The 15,717-nt window shown below is 38.7% G+C and overlaps 1 protein-coding gene across 1 annotated transcript in view; it reads right to left on the reverse strand.

Annotated features, from left to right (window-relative positions):
- The window catches only part of LOC133539870 (homocysteine-responsive endoplasmic reticulum-resident ubiquitin-like domain member 2 protein), a 29,004-nt gene extending 13,709 nt beyond the window's left edge, over positions 1–15,295 (reverse strand). Inside the window, exons 1-5 of the mRNA XM_061882140.1 lie at positions 15,189–15,295; positions 14,681–14,890; positions 5,121–5,198; positions 3,155–3,268; positions 2,872–2,987 (exon numbers count right to left, since the gene is read on the reverse strand). Of these exons, the coding sequence (XP_061738124.1) occupies positions 2,872–2,987; positions 3,155–3,268; positions 5,121–5,198; positions 14,681–14,830 (458 nt within the window). The 5' untranslated portion in view covers positions 14,831–14,890; positions 15,189–15,295. The remainder of the gene's footprint in view (positions 1–2,871; positions 2,988–3,154; positions 3,269–5,120; positions 5,199–14,680; positions 14,891–15,188) is intronic.
- Positions 15,296–15,717: the final 422 nt, after the last annotated feature.

Here is a 15,717-nt window from a genome sequence, read left to right on the forward strand (position 1 = left end):
CACGTGACACCTCTGATGAAGGCTGCAGAAGCAAGGTAGCCCAAACTTGTCAGGAACAACACTTTAACTTACTAGCCTATAGAAATCAACCATTTATAAATAGTTAAATGTTGTTACCCACATACGAAAAAACGAGCAGCACTCTTTGAAACAGTGTGTGGGCATACTTTTATTTTGAAGTGTCTCGTTTGGTCTGTCGACGGATGTAAGGAAGCTACTTCCGGGTGTGGCCAACGAGGTATTTGTCAATTGTTGGTATTTTACTTGGTAAAATGTTTATTCCACATGCTGTGCATGTTATTATTTTTACGTTTGTAACGTGCTTAATTTATTACAGTTTTCACTGTGAATTTGAAGGGAAAGTATCCATCCATCCATCCATTTTCTACCGCTTATTCCCTTTCGGGGTCGCGGGGGGCGCTGGCGCCTATCTCGGCTACAATCGGGCGGAAGGCAGGGTACACCCTGGACAAGTCGCCACCTCATCGCAGGGAAAGTAAGCCTTCAAATAAATCAGTTCAAGAAAGCCATTGTGTCTGTGCTATTTGGAGGGAGTTACACTTTCTAACCTCACAAATGCCTTGCATCGTCTATATTAGATGTATCACAACGGCCGGGTGGCGGGCGGGTGTGGCTTTGATGAAATGTTGGTTTGGGTGGATTGCGGGTGGATGACGACTTTTGTGATGCGGTTTCGGGTGATATAATTGCCTATCCGCGCATCTCTAGGAGCGCTAATACCGGAGTTTACATGCAAGCAAATATAATCCGATACTTGTTTTTTTTCTGTTAATGTCGGACCAATATCTGATATCAATATCGGATTGGGACACCACCAGTAGGCATTAGTATCGGATCAATACCACTTTTTTAGTTTCTTTCTGTTTATTTGTTAAATACCAGGGTTTTTTGTTGTGTTGCTCGTATTGTAAAATGTTTGATATTTCTACATTAATATACAGAAGATACCGGCTATTCAAACGGGTTAAGTTACCAAGATCCCCAATGGTGTCAAAAACTGCAAACAATGGACACACCCATAAATAGTCCTTAGAATACCTATTTTAATACTAAAACAGTGGTTCTTGAATTTTGTTCACCAAGTTCTACCTCAGAAAACACTTGCCTGGCCAAGTACCACCATAATCCAACCATCCATTTTCTACCGCTTATTCCCTTCGAGGATGCGGGGAGCGCTGGAGCCTCTCTCAGCTACAATATCACTAACCTTAAAATATAGTAGCATAGTAAGTCTAAATATTTATCAAAATAAGCAAGAGGTTTTATTTAACAAATATATTTATTATTCGCCACTGTAACATTACACACCAGTTTGAACAGTAAGAAAGTGTTTGAATATGTAAATAAGTGATTCTTTGGCGTACCACAAGATAGCTCCTGCGTACCACTAGTGGTACACGTACCACAGTTTGAGAATCCCTTTCTCTAAACCCTATAATAATATAATATTGGTATCGGGACAACTCTAGTTTATATTTATTAAACCGTCTCGTATGATGTCTGTAGGAGTGCTAGCGTCGTTAGCATTAGCTAATATGCTACCACATTTACGAGTGTCTGTGTTAGTATTATTAACTTACAAGGCATTCTGTTTACATTGTTTCAGTTTCACAAATTCCTCAGTAAGTTCACAAAGACATCACTGTGGAGTTATTTGGTCTGTTTGGTTGATTGCAGAGCATTTTGACTATAGTTTTTACACATTAAGAAAAACAATTACAAGCATTCAGTATTGTAAAAAAAAAAAAAAAAAAAAAAAAAAAAAAGTGCAGTTAGACAACATGACTTCTTGTCAAAGCTTCTTCTGTTCCTGGAAATTGTGGCGTGAATTAACTTAAGAGTCTAGATTATTTAGTTATGTTAGAACACAGTCAATTGGCTAGTAGTAATTCAATTGGCATAATAATTTGTCATTTCAGTTTTTGGTGTGGGCCAAAAACGTTCATTTCGGTGCACCCCTACTAGAAACATACAGCATTGGTTCCGCAGCAACACAAGCGCACTCGGTGGAATTAAGAAATCAGTTGTTATTTGTAAAATGGTTTACTACCATAATGTTCCACGTGTTTGTTCATCATGGCAACTTGTGTACAGTGGCCACTTTTGTTGTCTCCCTTGAGTGATCTCTACAGGTTTGACTGAATTTTGCACCCTTTATCTGTACAGTTATCTATTTATTTATGTATATATATTTATATATATTCATTTATTTTATATATATATTTATTATTTAGGGGGCGGCATGGCGTAGTGGGTAGAGCGGCCGTGCCAGAAAGCTGAGGGTTGCAGGTTCGCTTCTCACCTATTGACATCCAAATCGCTGCCGGTGTGTCCTTGGGCAGGACACTTCACCCTTGCCCCCGGTGCCGCTCACACTGGTGAATGAATGATGAATGAATGATTGGTGGTGGTCGGAGGGGCCGTAGGCGCAAACTGGCAGCCACGCTTCCGTCAGTCTACCCCAGGGCAGCTGTGGCTACTGATGTAGCTTACCACCACCAGGTGTGAATGAATGGGTTCCCACTTCACTGTGAGCGCTTTGAGTATCTAACAATAGAAAAGCGCGATATAAATCTAATCCAATATTATTATTATTATTATTATTTATGTATCATTTATATGTATTTATTTAATTATATATGCACCTTATTGCTTTTTTTTATCCTGGACTACCATGAGCTTATGTAACAAAATTTCATTCTTATTTGTGCTGTAAAGTTCAAATTTGAATGACAATAAAAAGGAAGTCTAAGTCTAAAGTGTAAGACCTTTCTACAGGTTTGTTACAACAATATTGTGGTAGCTGATTTTTCACCCTCAGTATACATTTAATAAAATCCTATACTGTACCTGTGAATAAACTGTTGATGCAACTGGTGGTAAGGAAAAGATCCAGCTTGTTGTCTGAGTCCATCACTGCTGTCCTCTGATTGGCCGGGGAAAGAAGGACTAGCAGTTGGAGAGACCTGTCAACGGGGCAGGGGGGGTAGCATTTAGCCTTTGTTTATGGTTGAGTAGGCTTTGTTTCGACATCCACTTGGGGCACGGCAGATCACAGCATGAGGGTGGATGATGACATGGATTATAGGCGATGATGAAATGATGGAAAATACTTTTTTTTTTTAAAACTCACTGCAGGTCCTGTTGCATTCTCCTGAGGCTTGTTAATGTGTCTGCGGGCAGGGCCTGGGGAGCTGGGAGGAGTCGGTGACGGGCAGACCAAGTGAAGCATGTGGTACTCATCCTGCTGTACAAGTGATTACAACTGAATATTAGATTTGCAGAAAATTCTAACTATTGCTCTTCGTACTAATTCCAGTTTTGAACCAACTGACAATGATTCACAAAGATCATACAACAAAGTTGAAAAGTCGATGAGGTTTAAAGGATTCACTTCATTTTAGTGCCACTCTTTCCAAAAGAGTGACCACCAGTTTTAACAACAGAAAAAGAACATTACATTTAAAGCAATATGACTCAAGTGTGTTCCATTGTGAATGTGGATGTAACGATAAACTGTATTAATGATAACTGCGGTAAAAATATTTACAGTTGTACTGATTTGAATCAAATGTATCGAAAACCCACATTATAATTAACTCACGGACAAACTGGCGCGAACTTGTTATTTTAATGCTGACATGAGAACGAGAGACATTAACATATTTCCCCAATGACAAATTACCTACCCTATTCTAAACATATATAGACACATTTTGTTTGAGCAACTGATCAATTTAATTGTGCACACTGAACCTACAACCTGTGCTATGTGATCGATTAATATCGTACATTCCGGACTGTTAGCCGCTACTTTTTTACTACACTTTGAACCCGGTGGCTTATAAAACGGAGCAGCAAATGTATGGATTTTTTTGGCTGATGGCCATAATAAAAATACGAGTGTTTTATTGTTTGTGCTATGGCGCCATTTTTTGGACAAATTTGCTTACTGCAGGTCCTGTAGCGTCTTTTCACTTAGTACTTCCAACAACCGAAAGAAGTAGAGTTCAGTCTTCTAGCCATCCGTAGCGTTTTTAATCCTATGGATTCTTCATTCATCGCTCCAAATAAAGTTTGTAAGTCTTACAATATAATTTAAACTGTTTGTACTTACTAAACCGTCCAATGTGATGTCTGTAGGAGTGCTAGCGTCGTTAGCATTACCTAGTATGCTCGCACATTTACGAGTGTCTGTGTTAGTATTATTAACCTACAACGGCATCCTGTTTATATTGTTTCAGTTTCACAAATTTGTTAGTAAATTCAAAAAGACATCACTGGGGAGTTATTTGGTCTGTTGAGCTGATTGTGGAGCTAGCTTCTGCAGCTTGTGGGTCCACGATGATAACTTCTGTTTTGTTTGATCACCGGTTTTACTGCCACGTTACACGAACAGTTTGGAAACAAGGTATTTAAATAAACATTTACATAATCTTACTGTGTAAATAACTTTTTTTGGAACATGTATATATATCTGCAGCTTCTAGTCCACTGCAGCTAATATAGGTAAAAAGTATTTTTTCTTCAAAAATTTAGTGGGTGTGTTTTATATCCCGGTGCGCTATATAGTCCGGAAAAATACAATACTCGAAGGAATAAGACGAGCAGGTGTTTTCACAGTGCGTTCAGGGACCGCTGAACAGAGTAGGACGCCACAACGCCAGCCAGAACACTCTTATAATTGACAAAACCAAAATAGTGGGCTGTCCAACAGTGTGTCTATTTATTTTTTAGTTATTTAGATACAATTAAAAGACACCAATGCATGTATATAAGCACTTTTTGAGCACATTCAACACAGCGATAATGATAACCGTGATTATTTTGGTCACAATAACTGATTTTCGTATTGTTACATTCCTAACTGTGATTCAGTATTTTCATGTGGTTGGCTTTATATGTTACATTTTCTTCAGAATGTCAACTGGAACACAACTTGTACAGTTAATGAAAGGCTTTGCGGGGGTGACAGTTTGACACTGCACTGGAAAAGAATACAATACTATTTCTCCAGTAAAGACAATTAGCTAGACGAATCAGAAATCAAACAATTGTGTGTGTTTAGTGATTTAAAAAAACAAAAGTGGGACAGTTACCTTTCTGAGCACGTCTTTTAAGGTGAAGTGATCCAAAAGCAGCTTTCCAGAATACACCAGTCTCTGGTCTTTGGAGCGCTATAAGCACATTAGAATATATTGTTAAATATAGCAATATTACAATGTTTGTTTGGATCTTCCATCCATCCATCCATTTTCTACCGCTTGTCCCTCTCGGGGTCACGGGGGGTGCTGGAGCCTATCCCAGCTGCATTCGGACAGAGGGCGGAGTACACCCTCATCGCAGGGCCAACACTGATAGACAACATTCACACTCACATTCACACACTAGGGCTAATTTAGTTTTGCCAATTAAGCTACCCCCAGGTGCATGTCTTTGAAAGCGGGAGGAAGACGGAGTTCCCGGAGAGAACCCACACAGTCATGAGGAGAAGATGCAAACTCCACACAGAAAGACCCAGAGCCCGGAATTAAACCCGGGACCTTCTTATTGTGATCTTATGTGCAACAAATATCCCATGAACATGTATTAATTTGAACAAAACATTATGCACCATGGAAGACGGCATTACATTTTTGGTGCCGATTCACTTTTTAATGCATTTGACCTGCACTTAATTGCTTGATTTTTGTTGTTGTTACTAAATCATAATACAACCCACTATTCAATAGCCTCATTTGTTTCAAAAACGTTTTTTCCGTGTCACTGTTTGCTGTGAAGGAGATTGATTTTCTGGCTTACTTCCAGACGTAATAGAAGTGAAATGTTGGTACTGCCAGTGTGATGTTTTAACAGCAAACACCTCTCCCACCCTGTTGAAAGCAATTTTCACTATCAAACAAGCATGTTATGCACAACACCAGATGGGCCATACGATCAATTCTGTGCCATTTGCATCCCTAGGGAACAAAATGTACTGTAAAATATGTTTTAAGCCAAGTTTCCTGCATATTGATCTGATTGCATAAATTTAATCAAAAGACTAAGCTTTATTATCTTGAATTCTAGAAAACTAACATTTGTTGCCTGTCCCTGCGTCTTGAAAAGTACTTTGCCGTAAAATACAAAAATGTGTTTAAATGTTTGTGTTGCCAAAAATATACTTAAATGTTGTTGTGTTTTAAAATTAATCAATGTATTTATAATTGACACTTGTGTCACTGGACCCCAACACTGAAAAATGTGGAATATTTCACAAGTCTTATGGTCGACAGTAAGTTGCATCATTCAAAACTCACCGTTGTTACTTTTAGTCCTGTTATTCAAATGAAACATCTTTGCCATAGCAATGTTGTACAAAAATAAATGTTGCCCATACACATTTTGAGCCTTCATATATGTTATATCACTTTTAAAGCGTTTAAATGAACAAATGGCGCAAATTAGATGTAACAGTCCCTTATATTGGCGTGAAATGGTAAATGGGTTGTACTTGTATAGCGCTTTTCTACCTTTTTTAAGGAACTCAAAGCGCTTTGACACTATTTCCACATTCACCCATTCACACACTGATGGCGGGAGCTGCCATGCAAGGCGTTAACCAGGGCCCATCAGGAGCAAGGGTGAAGTGTCTCGCTTAAGGACACAACGGGCGTGACTAGGATGGTAGAAGGTGGGGATTGAACCAAGAATCCTCAGGTTTCTGGCACAGCCACACTCCCAAATGCGCCACGCCGTGAATGTGCATAAATTTACAGCAATGTCTTATTTTGCTGGTTCCCCGTTTAAATGCACAGACAAATGTGTGATCTACAGTACTAGCAACCTAGCCCGTACAATCCACTAAAATAATTTATTTTAATGACATTACAATAAAACGTTTATATGTTTACAAAGATTACATCAGTCTTGAGCAAAATGGAATGCAACAGGGGACAAAATCAGCTTAACGAAACAAGGCAACCATAATCTCAATGGCTTTAAATCAGGTCTTTAATAAGTATGTTTCTTACTCAAGGGCATAGGGTACACAATAGGACTGAAATAGGCATTATATTATGAAATCCTAACATGTAGTTTTGTAGATGTTAATAGAAAGGCGTAGGTATCTTGGATCTGTCCGAATTTGTTATCTGCAAGCTCCTCCCACCTAAAATGGCCTGCAAGGAGCAAGAAGGCAGAGATGTTTGGAGAAATGAGACATTCTTCCCTCAGTGCCGTCGTTTCATGGAGACGTCAATGAAAGATGACGTGCGTCAAAACCAAGTTACTACAAAAAAGAGGGAATATTTGTGAGGAATAAGGCCGCACATCAATTAGTCCCATTAATGAATGTACTTTTCTTACGACTCGTCGTGAATGGACTAACTGTGGGGTGAGTGAGTGTGCTGTTATTTTGATTTCATGGATGAATCTTGGTCTCTTTATTCATTTTGATTACAAAAGACCATTGTAAGTTGGAATAAGACAATGAGGAGTCTAATAGTAATGAAAATTGTGATTTCTGAAAAGACTGAACCACATGGTCCTAAACATGGTGCTTTCTTTACATATTTAAAATACAGTTAAAATCATGGTGACCATTAAACTAAACATATTGCACAGATTTACCTCAAGGGGAACTACATTTTTTTGGAATTGTGCTTGTCATTCACAATTCTTATGTACGACAAAAACAACATTTTTTTATGCAGAAATTGAGAGTCCTATGTATTTTTTTTACTAATTTAGAATGAATTAAAAGCTATTGACCTTCCCATTATTTGGGTTAAAAATATTGCACTATAATTTTTATCATGATAACGTTAGTACTTAAATTTGATCTAACAGAATTGGCAATAACAAAAATATTTTAATAGTTTATCAGCAATAATTTGTGGTACAATATATCGTCCAGCAAAATGTATCAACCCAGATCTATTGTACTCATTAATAGGTTTGTGAAGTGATGCTTACATATACTGCATTACGGTATATCATATTATATATCTGGGTACTTGGTAATATATAGTTGAATGAGATAGACTTCTGAATGGAGGTCAAAGCATCAAGAAGCAAGATACGATTACTAATAAGAGCCAAGAGATTCAGCTCTTATCACTTCTTACTGAACTCACCAGGAGGATTAACATTGTACCAAGATAGTAACATGCACACACTCACACACGCGCATGCACGCGCGTGCACAAACAAGTAAGAAGTAGAGCTCTGTTAATCCTACCCCTTTTCGTATCATAGCAGTTGCTAACACATTTGTTACTACTCATTCTGTAACAAAACAATAAATAGGTAAAAATAAATAAATTAATAGACAAATGAGTAAGTAAATAATTATTAAAAACATTAATAATAATTAAAGTTATCATAAATACATAGCTAGGTAATTTATGGTTCATGAGATGAATAAGATCATATAATTTTTAATAATGTTCAAGATGTTTATCAGGATTCTTTTTTGTACTTTGTGAACACTAAGTTTAAACAATTTCTTACAGTGAATCATATAAATACGAGTCATACCAAAGACTATAAAATGGGTACCATTACCTCCCTGCTTGGCACTCAGCATCGAAGGTTAAAAAATTGGGGCTTAAATCGCCAAAAATGATACTCGGGCGCGGCCACCTCTGCTGCCCACTGCTCCGCTCACCTCCTAGGGGGTGGGTGATCAAGGGTGATTGGTCATATGCAGAGAATACTTTCGCCACACCTAGTGTGTGTCTGACAATCACGGATACTTTAACTTTAACTTAAAAAGTGGGGAAAAGGCAGGCCATGAGGCAGCAGGTGCCTCTGCCTCAAAGTAGGGGGCGATTTGTGTGGTCAGGGGGAGAGTTGTGTGGTCCTCTGTCGTCTTTATACATTTTGATGTTTATTTTACTTTTGTAGTTGCTTTTAGCCTTTACAATTGTTTTTAATCATATTTATTTTTATATTGGTTTTATTTGTATTCAGTCATTGGTGGAGCATAATATTGTTTTTAATATTGTTTTTAACATGGCTGTGCAGCACGTTGGAAACGTTTTTGTTGTTTAAATGTGCTATATAAATGAAGGGGATTGGATTGGATCGATATATTGTGACCTTGCAGTTTAATGCCTTAGCAGTACTCTGACTCGCCACACTGGGAGAGGTGGGGGCGCTCAAGCGAGCAGACACATGTCTCTCCAGATGAAACCAGCCTTTTTTTTTTTTTTTAAACTGTATTTATAACAAACATGGCATTTTTATTAGAGTAAGCCAGCGTTTGTGGTTATTTTTTTTTTTTCCAGATGCAAAAATATTGTTTTATTGCCTGGAATGAAATGGAATAACATGAATGTGCCTGCCAATGTGGAGGATTATATACTGTATCCAAGATGAAATACTTCTCTAAACTGGACTCTAAGACAAAATGAATGTGATCATACAATGTACGTTTTCATGGAGAATAGCTATTACTGTGACAGATACAAATGCAGAAAAGTAAGATACACTCACAATTAGGGATGATGTTCATTAAGAAATAATCAAGTTCGAGCCCATTATCGAATCGTCTTATTGAACCGATTCCTTATAGAATCTCTTATCGAATCCAGATAGGTTGTTGTGTGTGTACTGAGTTCCAAAAGCCATAGATGATATATGACTGGGCCGGCACGCTATTTATATGGAGGAAAAGCAGATGTGACTGAGGACAGCATGCGGCCGTTATAGGGTGAAGGTTTCAGGTGAGAGGGGACGCTAAAGGCACGCCCCCAATGAGCATATAGTGCTGCTATGTGCATTGTAAATACGTGGCGAAGTTGGGAGAGTGGCCGTGAGGGTTACTAGTTCAATCCGTCCACTGTGTCCTTGAGCAGGACACTTCACCCTTGCTCCTGATGGGACCAGGTTAGCGCCTTGCATGGCAGCTCCCGCCATCAGTGTCTGAATGGGTGAATGTGGAATTAGTGTCAAAGCGCTTTGAGTTCCTTAAAAAAAAGGTAGAAAAGCGCTATACAAGTACAAAAAAAATAATCGGCTGCCCCCACCCCTCCTTGAACACAACTCCCGTTGCCTCAACAAAGCAAAAAGCATCACCAAGGACAGTACACACCCTGGCTTTCCCCTGTTCGACCTGCTACCATCGGGCAGGCGCTACAGGTGCATCAGAGCCAGAACAAACAGGCTCAGAGACAGCTTCTTTCCCAGAGCTGTCACCGTTTTGACATCTGACTTATAATAATAATTCACCCCTATACAATATCCTACCCTAATACCTTATTGTGCAATACTACCCTTCGAGTGAAATACGTCCGACACCAATTGTTAATTATTACTCCGGTATAGGGCTGGTTGATATATCGGGGGTTTGTCTCTGTGCGATATAGAAAATTACTATATTGTGATATTCGAGTATACGTTCTCATGCAGTTGTTTTTAGCTGCGGGCATTACACTACAGGCTCTTCCCACTCCTTCTTGTGTCTCCTTCTCACAGAGTGTAAGCGCACCTTCTTACATAGGTCACATACTGTCACGTCATACGTCACATACGTATACGCCCTCGCGGCGCAAAGAGGTAGCAGCATGGGAAACGTTAGCTGTGATGCTAGCGAAGCCGTGCGAGTGGTAATAGGAGAGAAAGGAGGTGCGAATCTGGTAAAAAATGAAGGAAGAATTCATTCCCAAGAAAAACAGCAGGGGGTCCATCGCCTGGCGGGGGTTCGGCTTCAAGCAGTAATATGTTGAATAGACAACTTTAATTTGTCAAGTGTGGGGCACAAGCGTTGCTACCAAGAGTAGCATTACTGCTAATATGTAGCATAATTTGAAAAGTCACCTGCTAATAACTGTTCAATAAATACAGTTTTAATCAATTGACTTAGTTGTGATTTCCTTCTCTGCATGAAAGTTTAAAATGAGAATTTATTAATGCAGTGTGAACAAGAATGTTTTAATGTAGACACATAGAATCATTATACTGCTGTGATTATATGTACCAAGTGTTCATTCAAGGCTAAGGCAAAATATCGAGATATATATCATGTATCGCGATATGGCCTAAAAATATCAAGATATTAAAAAAAGGCCATATCGCCCAACTCTACTCTTGTCTTGTTCTGTATATTGTACAGTATTTTCTATTTCTATAGTGTTTTGAATATAGTACAGGATTGCTTATTATTTGTATTGGATAGTAGTCCGTTTATTTCAATTGTTAATTTTTCCTTTATCAGCTCTTGTGTTATTTATTTTCACCCCATATTTGTTCCCACTACAACACCTTAAATTGGAGTCCTTAATCTCGTTATATCAGGGGTCGGGAACCTTTTTGGCTGAGAGAGCTATGAAAGCCAAATATTTTAAAATGTATTTCCGTGAGAGCTATATAATATTTTTAACACTGAATACAACGGCCAGGTTCAAACACTGATGACATCTACTAAACAGACAAGAAGCAAGGAATTAAACAGAGACTGGATTCAATTTAGCTCAATGAGGATAAACGCATACACCTGTACCCTTGTACAGTGTCATCCCACGCTCTGACAAGAGAATTCTACGCCTCCTCTTTTATTTGGACTTTCCCTGATTACAACAACTAAATGCGCGGATCCCTTATTCTTTTTAATAACATTGTAATTCTGAAGGTAACCAATAATACCGTATTTCCTTGAATTGCCGCAGGGCATATAGTATGAGCCTGCCTTGAATTACTGCCGGGTCGAACTCACTTCGCAAAATAATTAGCGCATGCTTAGTATTACCGCATGGTCAAACTCGTGACGTCCCGAGTGACATTTCCCCTGTCATCATTTTCAAAATGGAGGAGGCTGATTTCAATACCGGTAATTTGAAATCGCATAAAGGGAAGACGATTAAGAGCTATTCAATAGGATTTAAGGTCCAAGCCTACATCACACTAAAAATTTTACTGCATGCCCTTGGTAAGTGCCGGAGTGAGAAGAGAATTTAAAATAATTACCGCATGCCTTTGGTAAGCGCAGGAGTGAGGAGAGGTTTTAAATTAATTAGCGCCCCGGCGGCAATTCAAGAAAATACGGTAAATAAAATACTTTTGACCATTAATGCGACTTCTTGAACAGGTGCGATAGAAACGGATGGATGGATTAAAATGCACGAGAATGTTTTATATTTTGAACGTTATTTTTAACACTGTGATTACCAGCGGAATTATTAACTACTTATCGTGTTAAACAACGTCAGCTAAGATTTATCTGAGAGCCAGGTGCGGTCATCAAAAGAGCCACGTCTGGCTCAAGAGCCATAGGTTCCCTACCCCTGCGTTATATGCAAATATAATGACAATAAAGTCCATTCTTTTCTATTCTAACCATTTACCTTTGCGAACCCAAAAGGGACAAGCAATACAAAATTGATGGATGATGCCGGCAATCATTTGCACTTTGCAGACGCTACGAGATGCTGTGTAGGTAATCAAAAAGGTCAACCAAATAACAAGATTCCTCTACAGAATCTCCTCTCTGGTCAACAAAAGCACCTTCAAGATTCTAGCGGGAACTCTCATTCAACCCTTTTTTGATCACGCTTGCACCTCCTGGTACCCCAGCACCTCCAAAACCCCCAAATCTAGACTCCAAACATCCCAGAACAAGCTAGTCCGGTTACTTTTAGACCTCCACCCCAGATCACACCTCACTCCAACCCACTTCTCCAAAGTGGGCTGCCTCAGGGTGGAGGACAGAGTGAAACAACTTGCACTGAGCCTAGTCAATAAAAGTCACTACACCTCCCTGATACCGAAGTACATGTCAAACTACTTCATTAACGTAAATGGCCGCCATAACCACAACACCAGGGGTAGCTCCACAAACCACTTTAAACCCAGATTCCGATCCAACAAAGATCTTAACTCATTCTCTTTCTATGCCACGTCAATGTGGAATGCACTCCCAACAGGTGTTAAAGTAAGTGCATCTATATCCTCCTTCAAAACCGCTCTAGAACAACACCTCCAGGCAACTTCAACCCTTTCCTAATACCCTCCTCCATTCACATCCCATCTCCCCAGATTGTAAATAATCAAATTTTTTTCTAATGTATATACTTGTTCTTATGCTATCTGAACTCACTATATTCTCTGCTGGCTGTACATATCCTGCTAAGTAAGACCTACACTGTTTCAATGTCCATTTCTCTGTTGATGTAATTGTTGATGACTGAAGTAGTGATATCAACCAAACCTCCTCATCCCAAACCCCGCAATGTAAATAATGTAAATAATTCAATGTATATACCATGATGATTAACTTGTGTGATGACTGTATTATGCTGATTGTATATGTTTGTACCATGAATTGATTAATGTGGACTCTGACTTAAAGGCCTACTGAAACCCACTACTACCCACCTTGCAGCCTGATAGTTTATATATCAATGATGAAATATTAACATTGCAACACATGCCAATACGGCCTTTTTAGTTTACTAAATTACAATTTTAAATTTCCCGGGAGTTTCGTCTTGGAAACGTCATGTAATGATGACGTGTACGCACGACGTCACAGGAAGTATGAGCGCTGCGCACACACACAGCTAAATGTCGTCTGCTTTAATGGCATAATTACACATTATTTTGGAGATCTGTTTTGCTGAATCTTTTGCAATTTGTTCAATTAATATTGGAGAAGTCACAGTAGAAAGATGGAGTTGGGAAGCTTTAGCCTTTAGCCACACAAACACACGGTGATTCCTTGTTTAAAATTCCTGGAGGTGAAACTTCACTATGGATCAGAGCGCCAAGCCAACATGGATCCTACCGAATGTCAACCAGCAGGTTTCGGTGAGAAATTGACGCGCACCCGTGGACAAACACCTCCGACTATCAGGTACTATTTAACTCACTAAAACACTAACACCACAATAGAAAGATTAGTGATTTCCCAGAATTATCCGAGTAAATGTCTCTAAAAACATCGGAATCCGTCCCAATGCAATCGCGTTTTTTTTTATTTTTTTTTTTTTACTTTTTATTTATATTTTCTAGTCCGTCGCTATCAATATCCTCAAACACAAATCTTTCATCCTCGCTCAAATTAATGGGGAAATTGTCGTTTTCTCGGTCCGAATAGCACTTTTTGTTGGAGTCTCTTATTAAAAACAATGTGAATATGTGAGGAGCCATCAAACATGTGACGTCATCGTCTGCGACTTCCGGTAGAGGCAGGACATTTCTCTTAGCACCGAAAGTCGCGAACTTTATCTTGGATGTTCTCTACTAAATCCTTTCAGCAAAAATATGGCAATATCGCGAAAGGATCAAGTATGACACATAGAATGGACCTGCTATCCCCGTTTAAATAAGAAAATCTAATTTCAGTAGGCCTTTAAGTAAGACCTACACTGTTTCAATGTCCATTTCTCTGTTGACGATTGTTGATGACTGAAGTAGTGATATCAACCAAAGCTTCTCATCCCACCCCCCCGGATTGTAAATAATGTAAATAATTCAATGTATATACTATGATGATTAACTTGTGTGATGACTGTATTATGCTGATAGTATATTTTTGTACCATGAATTGATTAACGTGGTTGAAAAATGTATTCGGGTGTTACCATTTAGTGGTCAATTGTACGGAATATGTACTGAACTGGGCAATCTACTAATAAAAGTTCAATCAAACGGAATGATATTGGAGTGGAATACTCACTGGCTTGCTTGGGTACACATCTGACAAATGGGCTTTCAGTTTCTCTACAGTCCAGTTCTGGCAGCAATTAATAGTCTGGTCGTCATACTTCTGGTTAGGCGCCTTGATGACAAGGGTGACCGGACTGCCCATTACACCTTGAGCCATCATTCAAAGGTGAGCTGGAAACACCTGAGGAACACTTGAACGCTACGTGAACTTCATCTTCGGCTGGAAGACAAAAATGGAAACTGATGAAAATGCAGGCAATTAAATTCCGAGCACGTTCTAAAATGAGTCATAACGACGCTACAAATGACCTTATAGAGCTAGCAAAGAGAGCCAAGTATTTTATGTATAATACCCACACGATAACATTAGCCTCGCTCGGACATTAAGCAACGTGTTTGCCTTTGGTCAAGCTAAACAGAGAGAAAAACATGCATGGACAAAGTCCGAAAGCTAAATATGCTGACCAAGTATCTTAAGACATGTGACCTTAAAATAAATAGAGATAATTCGGGTTTACCTTGTGTGTTTATGCCCCAGCGACCGAGCCCAGCTGTCTTCTTACTTTCTCCACATTAACAGCGTCTTTGAAGTCGCTTTAAGCTCCACGGCGACATCTGGTGTATTGGCGGGGTAATAGAATAGAACAGTGGTTCTCAACCTTTTTTCAGTGATGTACCCCCTGTGAACATTTTTTTAATTTAAGTACCCCCTAATCAGAGCAAAGCATTTTTGGTTGAAAAAAAGAGATAAAGAAGTAAAATACAGCACTATGTCATCAGTTTCTGATTTATTAAATTGCATAACAGTGCAAAATATTTCTCATTTCTAGTGGTCTTTCCTGAACTATTTGGAAAAAAGATATACAAATAACTAAAAACTGTTGAAAAATAAACAAGTGATTCAATTATGAATAAAGATTTCTACACATAGAAGTAATCATCAACTTAAAGTGCCCTCTTTGGGGATTGTAATAGAGATCCATCTAGATTCATGAACTTAATTTTAAACATTTCTTCACAAAAAAAGAAATATTTAACATCAATATT

The sequence above is a fragment of the Nerophis ophidion genome, linkage group LG21 (assembly GCF_033978795.1).
Source record: "Nerophis ophidion isolate RoL-2023_Sa linkage group LG21, RoL_Noph_v1.0, whole genome shotgun sequence".
NCBI classification, from domain to species: domain Eukaryota; kingdom Metazoa; phylum Chordata; class Actinopteri; order Syngnathiformes; family Syngnathidae; genus Nerophis; species Nerophis ophidion.